The sequence below is a fragment of the Alosa sapidissima genome, chromosome 14 (assembly GCF_018492685.1).
Source record: "Alosa sapidissima isolate fAloSap1 chromosome 14, fAloSap1.pri, whole genome shotgun sequence".
Lineage (NCBI taxonomy): Eukaryota > Metazoa > Chordata > Actinopteri > Clupeiformes > Clupeidae > Alosa > Alosa sapidissima.
Genome location: NC_055970.1, coordinates 30194625 through 30212124, shown reverse-complemented (window position 1 = coordinate 30212124; position 17500 = coordinate 30194625). Strand labels below are relative to the sequence as shown.

At 49.1% G+C, this 17500-nt stretch overlaps 1 protein-coding gene across 7 annotated transcripts in view; it reads left to right on the top strand.

Moving 5' to 3' along the window:
* The window catches only part of mtss1lb (MTSS I-BAR domain containing 2b), a 59824-nt gene that overhangs the window by 27763 nt on the left and 14561 nt on the right, over nt 1–17500 (top strand). For 4 of the 7 annotated variants that reach the window (XM_042062663.1, XM_042062660.1, XM_042062662.1 and 1 more), the window contains exons 4-6: nt 13796–13880; nt 15384–15475; nt 15593–15667. In XM_042062663.1, coding sequence (XP_041918597.1) covers nt 13796–13880; nt 15384–15475; nt 15593–15667 — 252 coding nt within the window. Of the gene's footprint in view, nt 1–13795; nt 13881–15383; nt 15476–15592; nt 15668–16961; nt 16971–17500 lie in introns of all 7 variants that reach the window. The other 3 variants (XM_042062659.1, XM_042062661.1, XM_042062657.1) reach the window with 1 other exon arrangement.

The following is a 17500-nucleotide window of genomic DNA, read 5'->3' as shown; positions in this document are numbered from 1 at the left end:
CGGTACTTGAGACATGTAATTGATTGGTGAGCCCTTCGGCTATTGTGGATGTCAGACCTACTTTTGGTTTCCCCCTGCAATTAGTGGCCCAGTGCTTGCCCAGTCCTCCATGCTGACCGCTGTAATTGGGTTGTGTGGGAAAAGAGGGTCCTGACATGTGGCCGCCTCGCACCTTTCAGAAACACTGTGGGGGCCACACTGTGGGCTGACCTGACCGCTGTGGTGTGGGCCAGTGGCTTCACTCTGGACATGCAAGTGGGTCAGTCTTCTCACAGTGCTATGTCAGCTCTCTGGCAGCTTACGGGCATGAGGATGGGCTAACACGCATTTGTGTGTGTGTGTGTGTGTGTGTGTGTGTGTGTGTGTTTACATCAGAGCACTGGTATACTAGGAGGTTGTGCCTTTGAACTACCGTAGATGTTAACAGGGGCAACCGTTTTTGCCCTGACTCTTTCCATATGGTTGATCTGCGTTGGTACCCAAAGTGTAAAAACAAGGTCCAGATGTGTCATATCACTGAGAGCAGACGTAATGAGAGGGGACAGGCATGGACAGGCGCCAGCCAAAGGAAGCCTCTGACCCCCAGGCCCCTGTCCCACTACAGCTCACTGGGTCTCCATGTGTGTGTGTGTGGGGGTTACTGTAGGAAGACATTTTAGCCTTAATATGGTTTTACTGAAACAGTTCTCAATTTATCTGTGCATCAACATTAATGTGTTTCAAGTAGTGTGTGTGTGTGCATATACTGTATATGCCATTGTGTCATCTGTACATTGATGTATTGCTGGTGAAGTGGTAATGTTTTTTTTATGCTTGGAAATGTCACGCAGACCTGTTGATTGATTGATGGTGGTGACAGTGCCCTGGGTCTGACCTCTGAGTGACCTTGAGTGTGGTTGGGTGGACTGTGGTAATGAATGGTGACAGGTGTCAGGCAAAAACACTTCAGCAGGTGCTGCCATGATACAATGCCTACAATGCAAGGAAGTTTATGCTTCCAAGAAAATAATCTGATATGTTTACACATTTTTTACTCCATACCAACCAAACCAATCAAACTGAACTGAATTGTTGGGTTACCTCCAACTCTGGTCTTCAGAGGCAAGCAGCACATGGCTCTGGGTGCTCACATGTTCCAGCATGTTCTCTGGTGCAATGACAGCTCGGGACACCATGATAAGATTTGTTGGTCTGTCCTGTGCCACTGTGCCATGGCCTAGATGATCTCGGCGAAGCCCTTCTGAGAAGGCCGGTACGCAGAGCCGAGCCCCAAAGCTATTTATACGCCCCCGCACGCATGTGTGTAAACAGTAGTGACAGGTGTATTGCAGCATTCAGGGCCTTGCGCTGACCTGTGGTCAGTGGTACAGTCAACTGGTCCGCGAGGGGACAGAGTTACTCAGCATTCACCGACTGCTCCGCATGCCACGGCTGCAAGCCATTCTGTTCCTGCTCGCTCTGCCACCGGCAAGGACCGGGGCCGCCTTTTTTAGCGCGCCACTTTACAGTGTTGTCTTGCCTTTGCCATATCGGGAGCATTTCTTATTGCATGGTTAGTGGACTGGCTGTTTTCCCTACACTGTTTTATGGCACAACTGCTAAACTGCTCCACTGTCTGTAGTGTCAGTGATGCGGCCCTAGTTTTCGTTCACAATAGCTGGGGTGCTGTGTGTGCGTGGCCGGGCGGTTGGTGGGTGCTGCTGCAGCAGCCGGCGATGTGTGTGTGCGTGTGTGTGTGCATGCGTGCGTGCGTGCGTGCGTGTGTGTGATCATGGCTGGCGTGTAATTAGTGTGAAGTTGTGTTTTGGGGGCTGGAGCTGAGCTGTGCTGTGCGGAACTGAGAGGCGCAGACCCACGCTGGGGTGGGAATAGAGGAAGAGAGGCCTACATGAATTATTCTGTTTCATGTGCTGCTGCAGTCTGCCCAAGATTTCTGTCTCCGTCTCTTCTGCTGCTGAGACTGCCTCTCTGTCTCCCTCCCCCTATCTCCCCCTCTCTCCCTTAACATAATTCCCCCTCTCTCCCTCTCCCCCCCCTCTCTCTCCCGCTCTCTCTCTTCCTCTCTCTCTTTCTCTCTCTGTCTCTCTCTGTCTCTGTCTCCCTCTGAGCTTCCTCTCCATGTTTTGTGTTTAGTCTCCTCCTCTGCCGTTGTTTTTGCCATATTTGAGTGGGATTCTTTTTTCCGCAGTGTTTGCCATCAGCAACACACCAGGGCCCAATTCCACGGAATGTGGTAACCCTGGCAACAGCCACTTCCCCTGACGGGGCAAAACCTCCCTCATTCCCTTCATCCCCCTGAAAAAAAAAACATCACTCCGCTCTGTCTCAGCGTCCTCTTCCTCTACCAAAGGCCTCAAGCATCACTTCATTCTCCCTCTCTCTGTTCTCTGTCTGTCCATCTCTCTCTCTCTCTCTCTCAATTAGGTCACAATTTTAAACACTATTTCTCAGCCTCTTCAGCCTCTACAGCCTCTACAGCCTCCCTCCTCTCCTTCGTCCTTGCTCAATGTGGCTCTCCTACTCCTCCTGGTCCTAATCGGGCTACTATTCCCCTCCTCCTCCTCCTCAGGACTGACCGCTCACAGTCACACCAGCAGGGTGTCACCACAGCCGTGGAGGACAGAGATTTTGATTGACAGCTTGTCCTTCTCTCTCCACAGCTCATGCTGACCCGTGAGCTGTACAAGGGTGTTGTGGCATAGGCTCGACTTTGTTGTCCAGGGTAGCTCCCTGTCTCACGGGAACAGTGTTTACTTTAATGCGGTGTTTATGGAAAAGCATATTCCCGTGTCCTGGCTAATGCATATGGATCAGGAGCGTCTCAGGGATTCTCATATATGAGCCATCAGGGGTATTAAATATGATGAACCCTCAGCGGGGATGTTTGTGTATGTCTTAGCTGACACTGACCAGGAAGCAAGGCTTGTGCAGAGGTTGTGTTTGTTTGCGCCTATACTTAAGGTAGCCAATATATATTGAGTGACCAAGGGCAGAGTATTTATTTTATTTATATGGATGTAAGGAACATGTCCGACCTGGGAGTATATATTGTGTGTGTGTCTGTGTATGTGCTTTGGTGTGGTGGTCTGTGAGCGTGTGTGTGTGCATGTGTGTGTGTGTGCGTGTCTGTGTGTGTGTGTTTCTGTGTGTGAGGCACAGCAGTATGTGCTGGCTTAGGTTCCTGGCTCAGTGGCGTCTGGCTGCAGTGATTGCTCACACACAGAAAAGGCTGGTCTGGACTCTACCCCTCAGGCTTGTGTTTGGACTGAAAGTAGGACAATCCTTTGTCTGGCCGGCCCATCGATAAGTAAAAAGCAATTGAAACTGTGAGTTTGCACACATTTTTTCATGTTTGTGTGGAGAGTTGGCGTGTCATAGTGAGTGTTTGTGTGTGTATGTGTGTGTGTGTGTGTGTGTGTGTGTGTGTGTGTGTGTGTGTGAGAGAGAGAGAGAGAGAGAGAGAGGAGAGAGAGAGAGAGAGAGAGAGAGAGAGACTGTGTGTGTGTGTGTGTGTGTGTGTGTGTGTGTGCAGTAGGACACCCTGGGTGCTCGTCCACTCTTGTGGGAGCGTGACCTGGGTGAGCTAGTAAAGCCCGGTGGGCCACAGAGGCATATTCCAGGCCCTGAGAACTAGGCCAGACTGACTGAGAACCCAAGTGGGCTCAGGCTCAACCCTCTCTCTCTCTCTCTCTCTCTCTCTCTCTCTCTCTCTCTCTCTCTCTCTCTCTCTCTCTCTCTCTCTCTCTCTCTCTCTCACACACACACACACACACACACACACACACACACACACACACACACACACACACACACACACAGAGAGACGTTCATGCATAAACAAGTAGGCATTCAGACACACACTCACCCCACCCACATACACAAACACCCAGCCACAGACACAAAACAGACACACACACCTTCATCTATAAACAAGCAGCCATTTAAACACTCACCCATACACACATACTGTTCTGGAGGCTCATTGCAACATCAGTGGTGTCAGGATGGGATAAACGACATGGTCCAGGAATCTGGACGCTGGTTTGTCATGAGTGGCTTCAGGAGCTTAAGAGTGAGTGACCACAGCGCTGAGGTGGTGCTGGGAAAGCAGCCCACTCATACAGCAGTCCCTGAGCAACATGGCCGCTCCTGCGCTTTCCCTTGTGACGTGTGAGCTGCTGTCATTTTCACTCATGGTGTTCCACGGAACTCGCTTTAGCATGTGCGTCATCAAGCTGACCCCACATGATTTAGAAATGTGTGTGTGTGTGTTTGTGTGTGTGTGTGTGGGGGGGGGGGGGGGGGGGAGCTTGGTCTCTTAGTACCACTGTAATCCTGTGTATCCCAGCAGGAACGTAACCCATAAAACAGGACTATTAAAATGCTCATAATCCCCCAGAGGAACACTGCAGATAATTAGTACCAGAGCCTTCCAAATGAGACTCCCTCTCTCTCCCTCCCTCGTTCTCTCTCTCCCTCCCTCCTCTCTCTCCTCTCTCTCTCTCTCTAGTTTCTGTCTGTGTCTTTCTGCTTAATGCCCTCCAAATGCTCCTCACCATCCAAATGTCTGCATACTGTTCTCTCGTACACACTCTCCTGGCCTCCGGTCTTGAAGCTTGTGAGCAGAGAGGGAATGATTCAGTGTGTGTCACAGAAAAAGCTATGTGTCAATGTGTGAAGAATGTGAGTGTCAAATGGGTCAGATGTGTGTGTGTGTGTGTGTGTGTGTGTGTGTGTGTGTGTGTGTGTTTGTGTGCTTGTGTGTGTGTGTGTGTGTGTGTGTGTGTGTGTGTGTGTGTGTGTGTGTGTGTGTGTGTGTGTGTGTGTGTGCTTGTGTGTATGCTTGTGTTTGACTGTTTGGACATACTGTATGTGTATGTGAGACAGGGGTTAAGGCATTTGGAAAATCCCTTTGTTGTTATTTGTGTATTTATTTGTATCAGATGAATCAGCACTCAGGGTGTGCATGTGTGGTGTGCATGTGTTGTGTGCATGTGTTGTGTGCATGTCGTGCAGCTCTGGGAAGAGAGAGGAATAGACAAATCCCGTAGCAGATTTCATCTCCTGGTTGCCATGGAGATGCACTGGTGGGAAGGCCACAAAGCCTTAGGCATAGAGAAGAAGGGAATGCTTGTGTGAATCAGAAGAGAGAGAGAGAGAGAGAGAGAGAGAGAGAGAGAGAGAGAGAGAGAGAGAGAGAGAGAGGGAGGGAGGGAGAGGGAGAAGGAGAAGGGAGAGAGAGCGAGGAAGTGGTGATGGGGAGGAAGCAGGATGCAGAATTTCTTGAAGGCTCATTGATATTCCCTGGGAAAGAGAGACGGGAAGGATGCATATGGTAAACAAACCCAGAGATCTGTTATAGTCTGTTAGTCTCTCTCTCTCTCTCTCTCTCTCTCTCTCTCTCTCTCTCTCTATCTTTCTCTCCTTCTCTCTCTTATCATGGGCCATTTGTTTGAGGGAGTGAGAAGATCACCCCTAAAATGTCCCACCACCTCTGTGCCCCTGGATGTCCGCTGTGGCATAGGGCTACTGTGGACTGGACCATCTGGGAGGGGGCAGACACCGTGGCTCTATAGGAAGGCTAAAGTTCCTGGACAGGAGGCCACTATCTCAGCAGGCTGCTGATGGGTGAAGTGGTGAAGTGTAGGGCCAGGCAGGGGAGAGAGAGGCAGCAGTGCACTCCCAGGAAGAGAAGAGGAGAGGAGTGGAGAGAGGAGAAGAGAAGAGAAGAGAAGAGAAGAGAAGATAAGAGAAGAGAGGAGAGGAGAGGAGAAGAGAAGAGAGGAGAAGAGAGGAGAAGAGAGCGTGCTAAAAGGCCTATTTTCTGCTCAGGCAGCTCTCTGAATTATGCATATTGTGTTTATGATCCGCCACAGAGTGCGGCTGTCATGACATGTGTGCAGCACGAGTGTGAGTGTATGTGTGTGTGTGCGTGTTTGAAAGAGAGAGAGAGAGAGAGAGAGAGAGAGAGAGAGAGAGAGAGCAAAAAGATGGAGAGAGGGTGGGAGAGAAAGTCAGTGTTCTCAAGGCAAAATGTGTCAGCAGCTGTGTATGCCTTTACGATGCTCTCCATATTGCATGTGAATGTATGTTCATGCTTGAAGGGTGACGATGTTCTGTATGCGTGAGTGTGTGTGTGTGTATGTGTGTGAGTGTGTGTGTGTGTGTGTGTGTGTGTGTGTGTGTGTGTGTGTGTGTGTGTGTGTGTGTGTGTGTGTGTGAGGCTGGTGCTGTGATGTGAGGGCTGTCCTGCGGCCCGCTGCAGATGAGGTCAGTGTGTAAGTGTGTATCTCCGTGGTGGCATGGTCACCCCAGCACTCAGCTGCACCATCAGGCCATCACGTCAGACACAGTTTCCCATAACGAGATAAAGAGCAAGGCGACACTATACACATATTCACACACACGCACACACACACACACACACACACACACACACACACACACACACACACACACACACACACACACACACACACGTCATATCCTTGTGTACTGAATATTCTAAAGCTTTACGGTGATACGTTTCATATTGTTTTAGTATTTTTTAGCTGCCATACTGAATCATTGTATACAATGTGTGTGTGTGTGTGTGTGTGTGTGTGTGTGTGTGTGTGTGTGTGTGTGTGTGTGTGTGTGTGTGTGTGTGCATATCTGTATGTTGTACAGAGGAGTGCTTCAGTGTATTAATGCTAGGTATGCAGTGTTGAAGGCCACCATCCAATTGTTTCTGTCACACAGAGGACATATATGGACCTTGGGCCATAAAAAACAAATTAGAGGAGTCACGTTCATACATCTATGCACTAATGGAACAGACGACACAGTCTGAAAGCATGGACTTTATAAAATGATATTTTTCTTGGCGAAGTGTGTGTGTGAGTGGTCGTGTGTGTGGGGGTGGTTTTGTACGTGTATGTAGAGAGTCCTCCTCAGGCTGATTGCTGATTTAGTGCAGGGAGCTGTGCGGCTATCCAGCCTCCAGTCTGGCAGTCTGAGCATAGCAACAGCGCTGTCACTCATCGGGACCAGTGTTCCGTGTTGTCACGGCAGCCGGCTCACCTGTCAGTCTGGGGACTGCAGACCGATCTCCGCAGTGAGCCGAAGGCAGCCGTGCCCAGCCCAGTCCAGCCCAGCCCATCCGGGGTTGTCCTGGCAACGAGCTCCAGTCGAAATCGACTTCACCTGACCCTCAGTCACCCGAACCATCTAGAAACCCAGAAAAACAGCGCCAGGATCAGTGCAGTCTGCTCTCCTGCTTTTTCTAAAGGTCTCATCTCGGTCTGATTCACATATTTGCTACCATGGCCATTGCTGTCGTCTGTGCATCACAACACTTCCAGTAGCTCTCACACATGGTCCTGTCGTTACACAATAATAAATAATAATAATAATAAAGCTTTATTTGTATGACGTGCAGTACTACGTGGAGCAGCGCATGGTCCTGTCGTTACACAGAGACATGCAGTATTGCCTGGAGCAGCGCATGGTCCTGTCGTTACACAAGACGTGCAGTATTGCCTGGAGCAGCACTTTCTTAATCCCCAGTTCCCCCCACACTGCACAGGACCCCTGCTGCGCTGCTAGTGAGTTCTGCCTGGGCTGCAGTGAGTCTTGTTGATGTGAAGCCGGCCTGGGCGAAGGAAAGGACTTGATCCATTTAGATTATTTCATTAGGGTCATTAAGGCCACAGATGGAATGGAAGTCAAGAGCACTCTGTCTCCAGACTAAAGCAGTAAGCCTGTCTGCCCTGCCCCTGTTGGCCCAGAGACACACAAACAAACAAACAAACAAACAAACAAACAATAAACACAAAGGCAGACATATAACGTGTGTATGTCAACAAAAGCAGCCTTTTGGTTTGGTCCCCACCCAGACTGGTGCTTGCCTGGCTCATGTGTGTTGGTAGGCTGGCCCAGTCCAGTCCAGTCCAGTCCAGTCCCAGCAGCAGGCTGGTTAGAGCAGCAGAATAAAGAGCAGGAAGCCCTGCAATTACAGGAAAGGTAGAGAGAGAGAGGGAGGAGAGGAGAGAGAGAATAGATATCCCATGGGGCCGTCCCCTCCTTTCCTTCAGAGGAGAGAAAGATGGGGAGTGTGTGTGTGTGTGTGTGTGAGGGTGTACTGGGAAGGTGAAGGTACAGTTCTGTGTGATTAGTACTCCCAACAGTCCCCCTGCACCCCCCCCCCCCACACACACACACAGATACTTTCATTCTCTGAGCCCTGCTTGTGAGTCAGGCCAGCCTTGCATATGAAATTCTCAGCCCGCAGTAATTCTTTATGACTCAAGGATATGAATAGAATTCATAATTAAGACAGGCAGGACCACTGGGATGTTCCTGGTCCCCTGTGTATTAACCTGCATGTTCGTGCATGTATGTATGACTGTGTGTGTGTGTGTGTGTGTGTGTGTGTGTGTGTGTGTGTGTGTGTGTGTGTGTTGGTCCATCCCTTCTGCCGGCATGGGCCTAAATTGTGTGTGTGTGTGTGTGTGTGTGTGTGTGTGTGTGTGTGTGTGTGTGTGTGTGTTGGTCCATCCCTTCTGCCGGCATGGGCCTAAAATGGGAAATATAAAGGAACAGGGACAGGTGGAAGCAGGGCCAGCAAATAGGCACTTAAAGGGCCAGCAGTGCCAAGGAGCTGCCAAGCTCATAGGTTGTCACGATGTGTATTACTCTATACATCCCACATAGAGTGTGCACATGTCACAAAGTGTCATTTGTGTATGTGTGAGTGTTTGTGCACAAGTTGTGTGTATTTTGTCTGTGTGTGTGTGTGTGTGTGTGTGTGTGTGTGTGTGTGTGTGTGTGTGTGTGTGTGTGTGTGTGTGTGTGTGTGTTGGCCAGGTTGTTGAGTTGCGTGTTACTAGTGCTGTGTCATGGCTGTAAGATCAGCAGTGGACCGCTGTAGGCTGCTGGTGAGTCAGGGAGTTTATGCTGGAGAGCAGAACCTCTCAGAACGACATACACACACACACACACACAAGCGCGCGCACACACTCACACACTCACACACACACACACACACACACACACACACACACACACACACACACACACACTGTACACGCACACACACACACACACACACACACACACAGTACACGCACACACACACACACACACACACGTGCGACCGCACACTCATTCCCACTCCACCCCACAGAATTAGCTCTCTGTCTTTCCATCTCTCTTATTCTGTTTCTTTCTCTCTGTCTGTCTTCTCCTTTCTCTATCCTTTGTTCCACAGCCAAACTCTTTCATACGTGCCCCCACATCACACTCCTATCTTTTCCATCTATCAGTCTCTCTTTCCACATCTGTCTCTCTCTCTCTTGCTCTCTCTCTCCATCACTCTCTTCTGCCATGCTTTGTGTTGAGTGTGTTGAGATGACTGAGAGCCTCACAGAGCAACAAGAGGCCATTCTGTGTTTGAATCTGCAAGGCTTCAGACAGCTGTTCTCTGAACATCAGGAAAAGTGATTCATTGTGTTTGTTGTGTCCAATATGTTGACATCATTATTACGTCCTATGTAAGTGTGTGTGTGTGTGTGTGTGTGTGTGTGTGTGTGTGTGTGTGTGTTGATGATGGCTGGGCCATTTTATTTGTTGTCTGCATGTAGCCCCTGTCTCCAGGAAAGCTAGATATATGTTGGAAGCTGTGTCCACGGGAGCGGTAAAAACAGGAGGCAGAAAGAATGGCTCTGTTTAATCTCAGGATGATTCATACATCTCTGTGTTTCTCTCTGTGTGTCTGTGTTTGTGTGTGTGCGTCATTGTGTGTGTTTGTGTGTGTGTGTGTGAACAGTACACTTTACTTCGTGTTCAAGAATCTGGCACTTTTGTCATAGTGTACAGTAGTGTGTATTCTCTCTCTCTCTCTCTCTCTCTCTCTCTCTCTCTCTCTCTGTTTGTGTTTGAACAGCTGTTAATTCAGCATCTGTGCTAGGCATGAGAATACTAGTTTCCTTGAGTGGTAAAATGTCTTATCTACCTCAAGACTCACCACCAAGAGATTGGTATCTTTTGACATGTTACCTTACTGAATGTAAAAGCATGCATATGAGCGGAGAAAGGAGAGACAAAGTAGAGACAGAGAGAGAGAGAGAGGAGGAGAGAGAGTAGTCTTCTCATCTAACCCATGTCTCTGCTCTTAGCCGGAGGGCAGTGTGACTGCAGAGGGTAGAGAGGAGGGAGAGAACACTAATGTTAGTGGAAAATGACCGATCGCTTCATTCCTACATGTCAGTCTCCATGTTAGTTCCCTTCTGTTACTCTGCCTTGCTTACCTCACCATTCTCTTTCTCTCTTTCTCCTCATTCTCTCTCTCTCTCTCTCACACACACACACACTACATGTCCCTCTATTGTTGATTTTATACTCAACAGAACAATGAATGAGGGTTTGAATTTGCATTTGTAGGATGTTTGTCGTGCCTTTCTGATGAACTTTGGTTATGTAATCTAATGTAAAGATCAAATAATGGTCTCATTACATTCTCTCTCTCCCTCTCGGTCTCTCTGTGGGATTCTGTCCATTGGGTGTGATGCCATTCCACTGTCATGGTGACTGAATGCCATGAGAAAAATCAATAGGTGTAGCTGTGTGTATGTGTGTGTGTGTGTGTGTGTGTGTGTGTGTGTGTGTGTGTGTGTGTGTGTGTGTGTCAGCCCATTGCTGGGAGGCTGCTAGTAAACACAAGCCGCTGGTAACAGATGGATGCGACAGCACACTGCTACCCTCAACTGCCTTCACAGTTTAACAAGACTTCGCCCTCTAGATCTGGTATACGGAGGCTTGTAGTTTTGCGTCATTCTGTGCACATAATGACATGCCCCGTGCCTAATTTAATGCACACATCACACACACACACACACACACACACACACACACACACACACACACACACACAATTCCCACAATGAGGTACACACACACACACACACACACACACACACACACGGTCATACACACACACACGCTCTAGCATATTCTGCTTAATTTGTTGCACAGATGTGAGCAGGCAGTGGTTTTCTGTTCTTGTTGATGTTTGGTGTGTTGTTAGGGAAGAGAGGAAGTCAATAACACTAGACAGGAAGGATATAATAAAGCTTCTGTGTGATCACTGGCACACACGCACACACACACACACACCCACACACACCCACACACACCCACACACACCCACCCACACACACACACACACACAACAGAGGGGTAATTAAAATGTGTGAGGGGCTCCCTCTCAGCTCCAGGTCTTTTTTCTCCCTCCCTTCTCACTCTAAGTGCCTCACTCTCATATTCTGTCTCTGACACACACACACACACACACACACACACACACACACACACACACACACACACACACACACACACACACTCACTCTGCATTCACAGTTTTCATTCTCAGGTTCCAGTTGTGGCAAAGAATAGCAGAGGAGGATAGGCTACTGCTGTCTACTCTATATGTAATACATGTATGTACTCCTCATGTGTGGGGGAGGGTGTTTGACTGTGTGTGTGTGTGTGTGTGTGTGTGTGTGTGTGTGTGTGTGTGTGTGTGTGTGTGTGTGTGCGCTCATGTATGTCCACGAGGAGTTAAGATGGAGCAGGGTGCATAAAGAAGCTTCTGTGTGCACAAGTGTGTGTGTGTGTGAGCATACATGTGTGTGTGTGTGTGTGTGTCTGTTGGGGAGGGGGCTTTGGAGGGAATTAATGAATGGTTGCTGGGTAGAACAGAAGGCATGAAGCAGGAATGTGTTAATTATGAATGGAGTTGCTCTCTCTCCGTCTCCCAACATACTGTGTGTGTCAGAGAGGTCCTTCCTCAACAAGCGCTCGTGAACTGAGGGGGTGTGTGCTGCGCATGTTTGTGTGTTTGGTTTTTGCATTTTAGAATAACACTTTTTGGTAGCGACTACAAGAGTATCATATGCATAAATCATGTCAAACGTAATACCCATGTGCCCAAATGGAGAATTTACCATTTTATGCCATTTACTAGACCCAGTGTTGGTCAGTCAGCCTGTTGGAATTGAGCTGAATGGCTCTATTTCAGGATGTTTTGTATGCAGTCCTGTAGGCTGACCTATCTGTAGTTCGCTGGCCTGTATGGTTGGCCTTGGGTGCTTCCTGCATGTTATTCAGACAATGCTGATGTGACACAGGGCTGACCGAACATAATAGCACGTATCAGCATCTGGAAGCATAATGATATTAATGATGGATATTATCCGGTTCTGTCTGTGTGTGTGTGTGTGTGTGTGTGTGTGTGTGTGTGGGTGGGTCATTTTGAGGTCGCAACATGCCCACTGGGTGCTCTAAACATCCAGACGTAACATTTGTGTATAGTGTCCTCCATTGTGCTCTGCCACGTCCCTTTACTATCACATGCAGCACTGCACATTAGTGTGAGAATATGTCTGTGCCTGCACTGACTTAGATGTGCAAACTGGCCCCGCCGGTCACTCACTGTCAGGGGCATTAAGGTTTGGGGTGTCATCGGACGGGTGGAGTCTGCGGCATATTGGGTAATCTGGGGCAGTTTGGGTAATCCTGTGCTTTAACCCCCTTTGAGGGTGCCTCTCACCCTGGATCCTGAGGACAGGGTTTGGAAGTAGGGTGGCAAGCACGCGATGGGACCATGTAAGGTTACCTCCATCTAACCCCACATCCTGTTTCATTAGAGTGAGAGAAGGGCTGAGGTGGAAGCCAAGGGGTTTAATGGCGTGGGATTGTTGACGAATGGTGGAATGATGGCACCCAGTGAATTGCTATTGACTGGAGGCCCATTGGGGTGTGTGGAAATGGGCCTTTCGGTGTGAGCTCAGGTGACCTTGAGGTGGCCGGGATAAACCCCTCGTGGGTCGGGATAATGGTGTATGGTGGCTCAGGCGAGGGGATGTAAACCCTGTGTGTAATACAGAGTGGGGGAATCTGGGTTCAGCTCTCAGACTGCAGGCCTGTGTTTTAGGATTGAATCCCCCAGTGTTTAATTAGCACGAGCGCAAGAGGGAGAAACGCCACAACACAGGCCAGGCCGCTAATCCCATCTGGGCCTTCTGATAATGGAGCTGGATAGCAGGATTTTGTCAGCTCTCTATTTAAATAGTTTTTCAGATTTGTTCTTCTTTTCCCTCTTTTCTTTCCTTTGTACATCTTTCTGTTTCTCTTTCTCGTTTCTTCCGTGTATGTTACTCAGCACTCAATGCTCCTCTGGCCATGAAAAAGGAATAGTATTTTAAACCAAGAAAGCAGTCAGGGCAGAGTGAGCTTGCCAAGAAACCTGCGGTCAGACTCTTGAAAACAGACGAAAAAAACTATGGCTTTCCAGGGCTATGGAGAGCCACCTTCTTTGGAAGTGAGAATGGTACTGTGTGCAAATACAGGGGGTCAGGTTTTTCCAACTCTCCGTCCACCGCTAAAAATAACCAGATGTTTATCACAGTTACAGGTTACTCAGACTCCCCCTCCCTCACACACACACACTTAGTCACGCGAGTGCTGGAGCTTTATTTGGGGATGGTGGTGCACTGTGTATAGAGGTAGTAAATCCTCATTCTCTGAAAAGTAAATATTTCCCTGTCGTGTGTGTGTGTGTGTGTGTGTGTGTGTGTGTGTGTGTGTGTGTGTGTGTGTGTGTGTGTTAGTGGTGGAGGGTCCAAGAGACATAGTGACAGTTGTGTGTCTTACCTTCTAACATGGCTGCCCAGGGTGTTCTCAAACATAAGCAGTGCTTCAGCAGTGCTAGTCTGACATTCCTCTCTTCTCCTCTTCTCTCTCTCCCCTCCTGCAGGAGCCACCAGGGACATCGGATCGGCGCTCACCCGCATGTGCATGAGGCATCGCAGCATCGAGGCCAAACTGCGCCACTTCACCAAGTAAGTCCAGTCCACTGGGTGAGAAAGCACTACAAACAAGCACATCGGAGCTGGACCCTTTTTGCATTTTAATGTGCATTCTAGTGGACCAAAACTCCACGCTATGTCTTCAAGCAGCATTTACAGAGCCCCCCCTCTTTTTTTCTACACACCCTGACAGAGGAACAGCTGGAATGTTGGCAGAGTGTTCTTAAACAACTGTTTCACAGGGCTTTGTAAGAGATAGTGCATCAGAACCAGACTGTGTATGATGAATATGGTTCATATGACTCAGAACACATACTCCATATTAAGTTTGTGTTGAGCCCGTCGTCTGAGACAATGGCTTGGCTGAGCCCCTCGTTCAGAGGTGGTTTTAAAAGTCAGCGGAGATGCTGTAGCCTTGCTGGGCTCCCAGTAAACGCTCACGTGTCGCCACGCTGTTATTCCACGCGGGATTCTTTCCATGGCCGAGTCTCAGCTCATGCTTGGGCCTCCGTCTACTCGTAGTGTGGAAATAGCAGGGCAGCATGCCGTGTCTTTGAACCACAGAAACCCGATCACCCCCACATACACACACGCGTACTATCAAGAACATCCAGTTCCATCAACTCAACCCCCCCCACACACACACACACATACACACACACACACACGCAGACACACACACACACGCAGACACACACACACCATTCCTCCCCACAACCCCCATAGAAAAGTGAAAAGTGATGACGCCCGACACAGACAGAAGGGAAACAGAGGGAGGACTAATAGCACCTCTGACCTACTGCCACCGCCCCCACAACGACCACACACACACACACACACACACACTCTCTCACTATCATTCTGGACGCCAAACTATCCCAGATCTGCAGACAGTCCCCTCTCCCTCACCCAACCGCACACTGTACGCCGCTTCTGCCACCTCCACACCCCCCCCCCCCAAGTGGCCACACGCACGCACGCCTCCCGTCCCGTCCCGTCTGAAAATGGATTTTCCTGGTGATGATGAGGGGGAGAGGAGCGAGGCACTGCAGACTCAGAGAAGCGTCTCTTAATTGCACGTCTGTGTGATGGTAATGATGATGAGGTCTCCTCATCGCCGCTTGTTTACTCTCCTCCTCAAACATTTGCGGCGGGGAGTGGAATAGACAGTCTTTCTCTCTCGGTGTCGGATGGGCCGTGATGAAGCACATGTCTCCACTCTGGCTGAGTTATGATAGGCTCGGGGAGAGGTGTGCCAGAGACTGGAATAGTCAGGAAGGGGGAAATGGGTCAGAGGTGATGTCATTGTTAATCAGTTAAGTGTGGCCACGTGATCTGACTCGACACAACAACTTGATTCATGGGCTTTTTGACATATGACAGTCACAAGAAGTGGGTATGATTTAAAAGTTGTGAAGTGTGAAACAGGGTTGTGTGACAACTACAGAAGCATGTTGGTAGTTTATTCTCTCCTCTCTTCTCGTCTCTCTCTCCCTCCCTCTGTTTATCTCCCTGTCTCTCTCCTTCCAAACACAGTGCTCTGATGGAGAGTCTGATCACACCGCTTCAGGACCGCATAGAGGACTGGAAGAAGACAGCCAACCAGCTGGACAAGGACCACGCCAAAGGTGCCTGGCCGCTGAGAGTATCCCTGGTGATAACCAGGCTGTGTCCATTTCCTTTGAAGGTCTGACTGTTTAAAGCTCTAACCCCCTCGTCCACTCTGGTCCTCCCCTCTCTTGTAGAGTATAAGCGGTCTCGTCACGAGATAAAGAAGAAGTCCTCTGACACCATGAAGCTGCAGAAGAAAGCTCGCAAAGGTAAGCGCCCCCCCCCCGTCTGTCTGTGATTGGTCCGCTGCTGCAACATGGACGCAGGCATGCCACTGGTTCGCCCCCCTTTTTCCCAGTAATGACAGTTAATGTGGACCGCGATCAGAGCAGTTGCCATGACAGCAAGAGAACCTGTGACAGGGGTGTTATATAATGCAGCCCCCCCCCCCGCCCACCCCACACCACCCCACCCTAACTGTTTCCCATTCCCAGACACAGATGTGGTAGTGAGCAGAAATGCCAAGGTCAAATCCTCAAGGTGGTGTCCTTCTGCCTAAGCTGAGGGGTGATTGGACTCCAAATGCTCTGTTTTTTTTTGCTGATGATGACTAGCACGCCTCGTTGTTTGACATTTGTGATTGACAGCTCAGAGTGCGCTAGGCCCCAAAGGTAGCCTGTGTCTGTTTTCTCCTCAGTGAAAGAGAGAGAGAGAGAGAGAAAGAATGTGCCGGTCTGTAATGAGGAATCTCTCACTCGAGAGCACCAGTCAGGCAGCAGCGGCTCGCTCATGCAATGGCTCCCTCTGCTGGTCAAACTGAGGGAGCACCGACTCGCTCTCCATTCGACGGCCTGTCATGGCGTGTGCCGGCTCGCCAGCCAATAATCTCAGCTCCTGAATGGAGGTTATAATCCAGTGGTGTTACTAGGAAGACTGTAGCGCGGAGAGGGAGGACGTTTCAGGGGAAGCGGAACTGACTGGGTTGCGCTCAGCACTGCAGCATGTAATTGATGCGCCAGCCAGCACACACGTGCGGCCCCTCCAGGCCATGTTTGACTCAATGAACAGACACCCAACCTAGAGAAGTCCCCAGCTTCTTTTACTCAACCTGACATTCCTCTCACTGACCTAACTTTTTGTACTTTATATCTAATATTTTGATCTTTTCTTTGGTTTCTGCTTTGTCATTGGCTGTGCAATTATGATCTCTGAGTTGCATCCGCCCTATCAGGGATTGATTTTGGTTGCCGTTTGGTTGCTGCAGCGTTCCTGCTCCTAACTGTCCTCAAGCACTTTGGCCGTGGACTGAGCTGTGATGGCTTCCTTGTACTAACCCTAACACAAAGCTCTTCTCTCTCTTCTCTTCTCTTCCTGTCTGTCTTTGTCTCTGTCTCAACCTCTCTCTCTCTCCATCTCTCTCTACTCTTCTCTCTTTTCTCCTTGCCTTCCTCCTTTCACTCTTGTCTGACCACTATCATTCTCTCTCTCTCTGTCACTTTGTCTCTCTCTCTCTCTCTCTCTCTCTCTCTCTCTCTCTGTGCATATGTTGTCTTTCCCCTGTAGAACTGCAGGGTAAGTATGCCGTTGGCTCCCCCACTGCTCTTCTATGCTTCAGCTCCCCCCTGATCTCTTGATCTCTCCTCCCCATCTCTCGCCACCTCTGACCCTCTCACTCAGGCTTAAGCAAGCTCCACTGGCAATGACCTCATCTCTTACTGCATGCAAAGATTAATGTGTGCTTAGTGCTGTGCACATGATATGTGTTCAGTGTATTGGTGTATGTGTGTATGAGAGAGAGAGAAAGACAGACAGAGAGAGAGAAAGACAGACAGAGAGAGAGAGAGAGAGCCACTGAAAGACAAAGTAAGCCAAGAGAGGAAAATGTACACAGACAAGTGCATTATTTTTCATATCTACTGACAGCTACATAGCCAGATACTTCTCACACACTCACATTCTGATTATCCTCTTATTCAGCTTATATAAGCATATTTTCATGCATTAATGTCCTCCTGAAATTACATTTCCCTTACAATGACTACATAAGTGACAAGACAATGAGAGATCAAGTTAACCAAGCTATAATCAAGTTTCTATCAAAC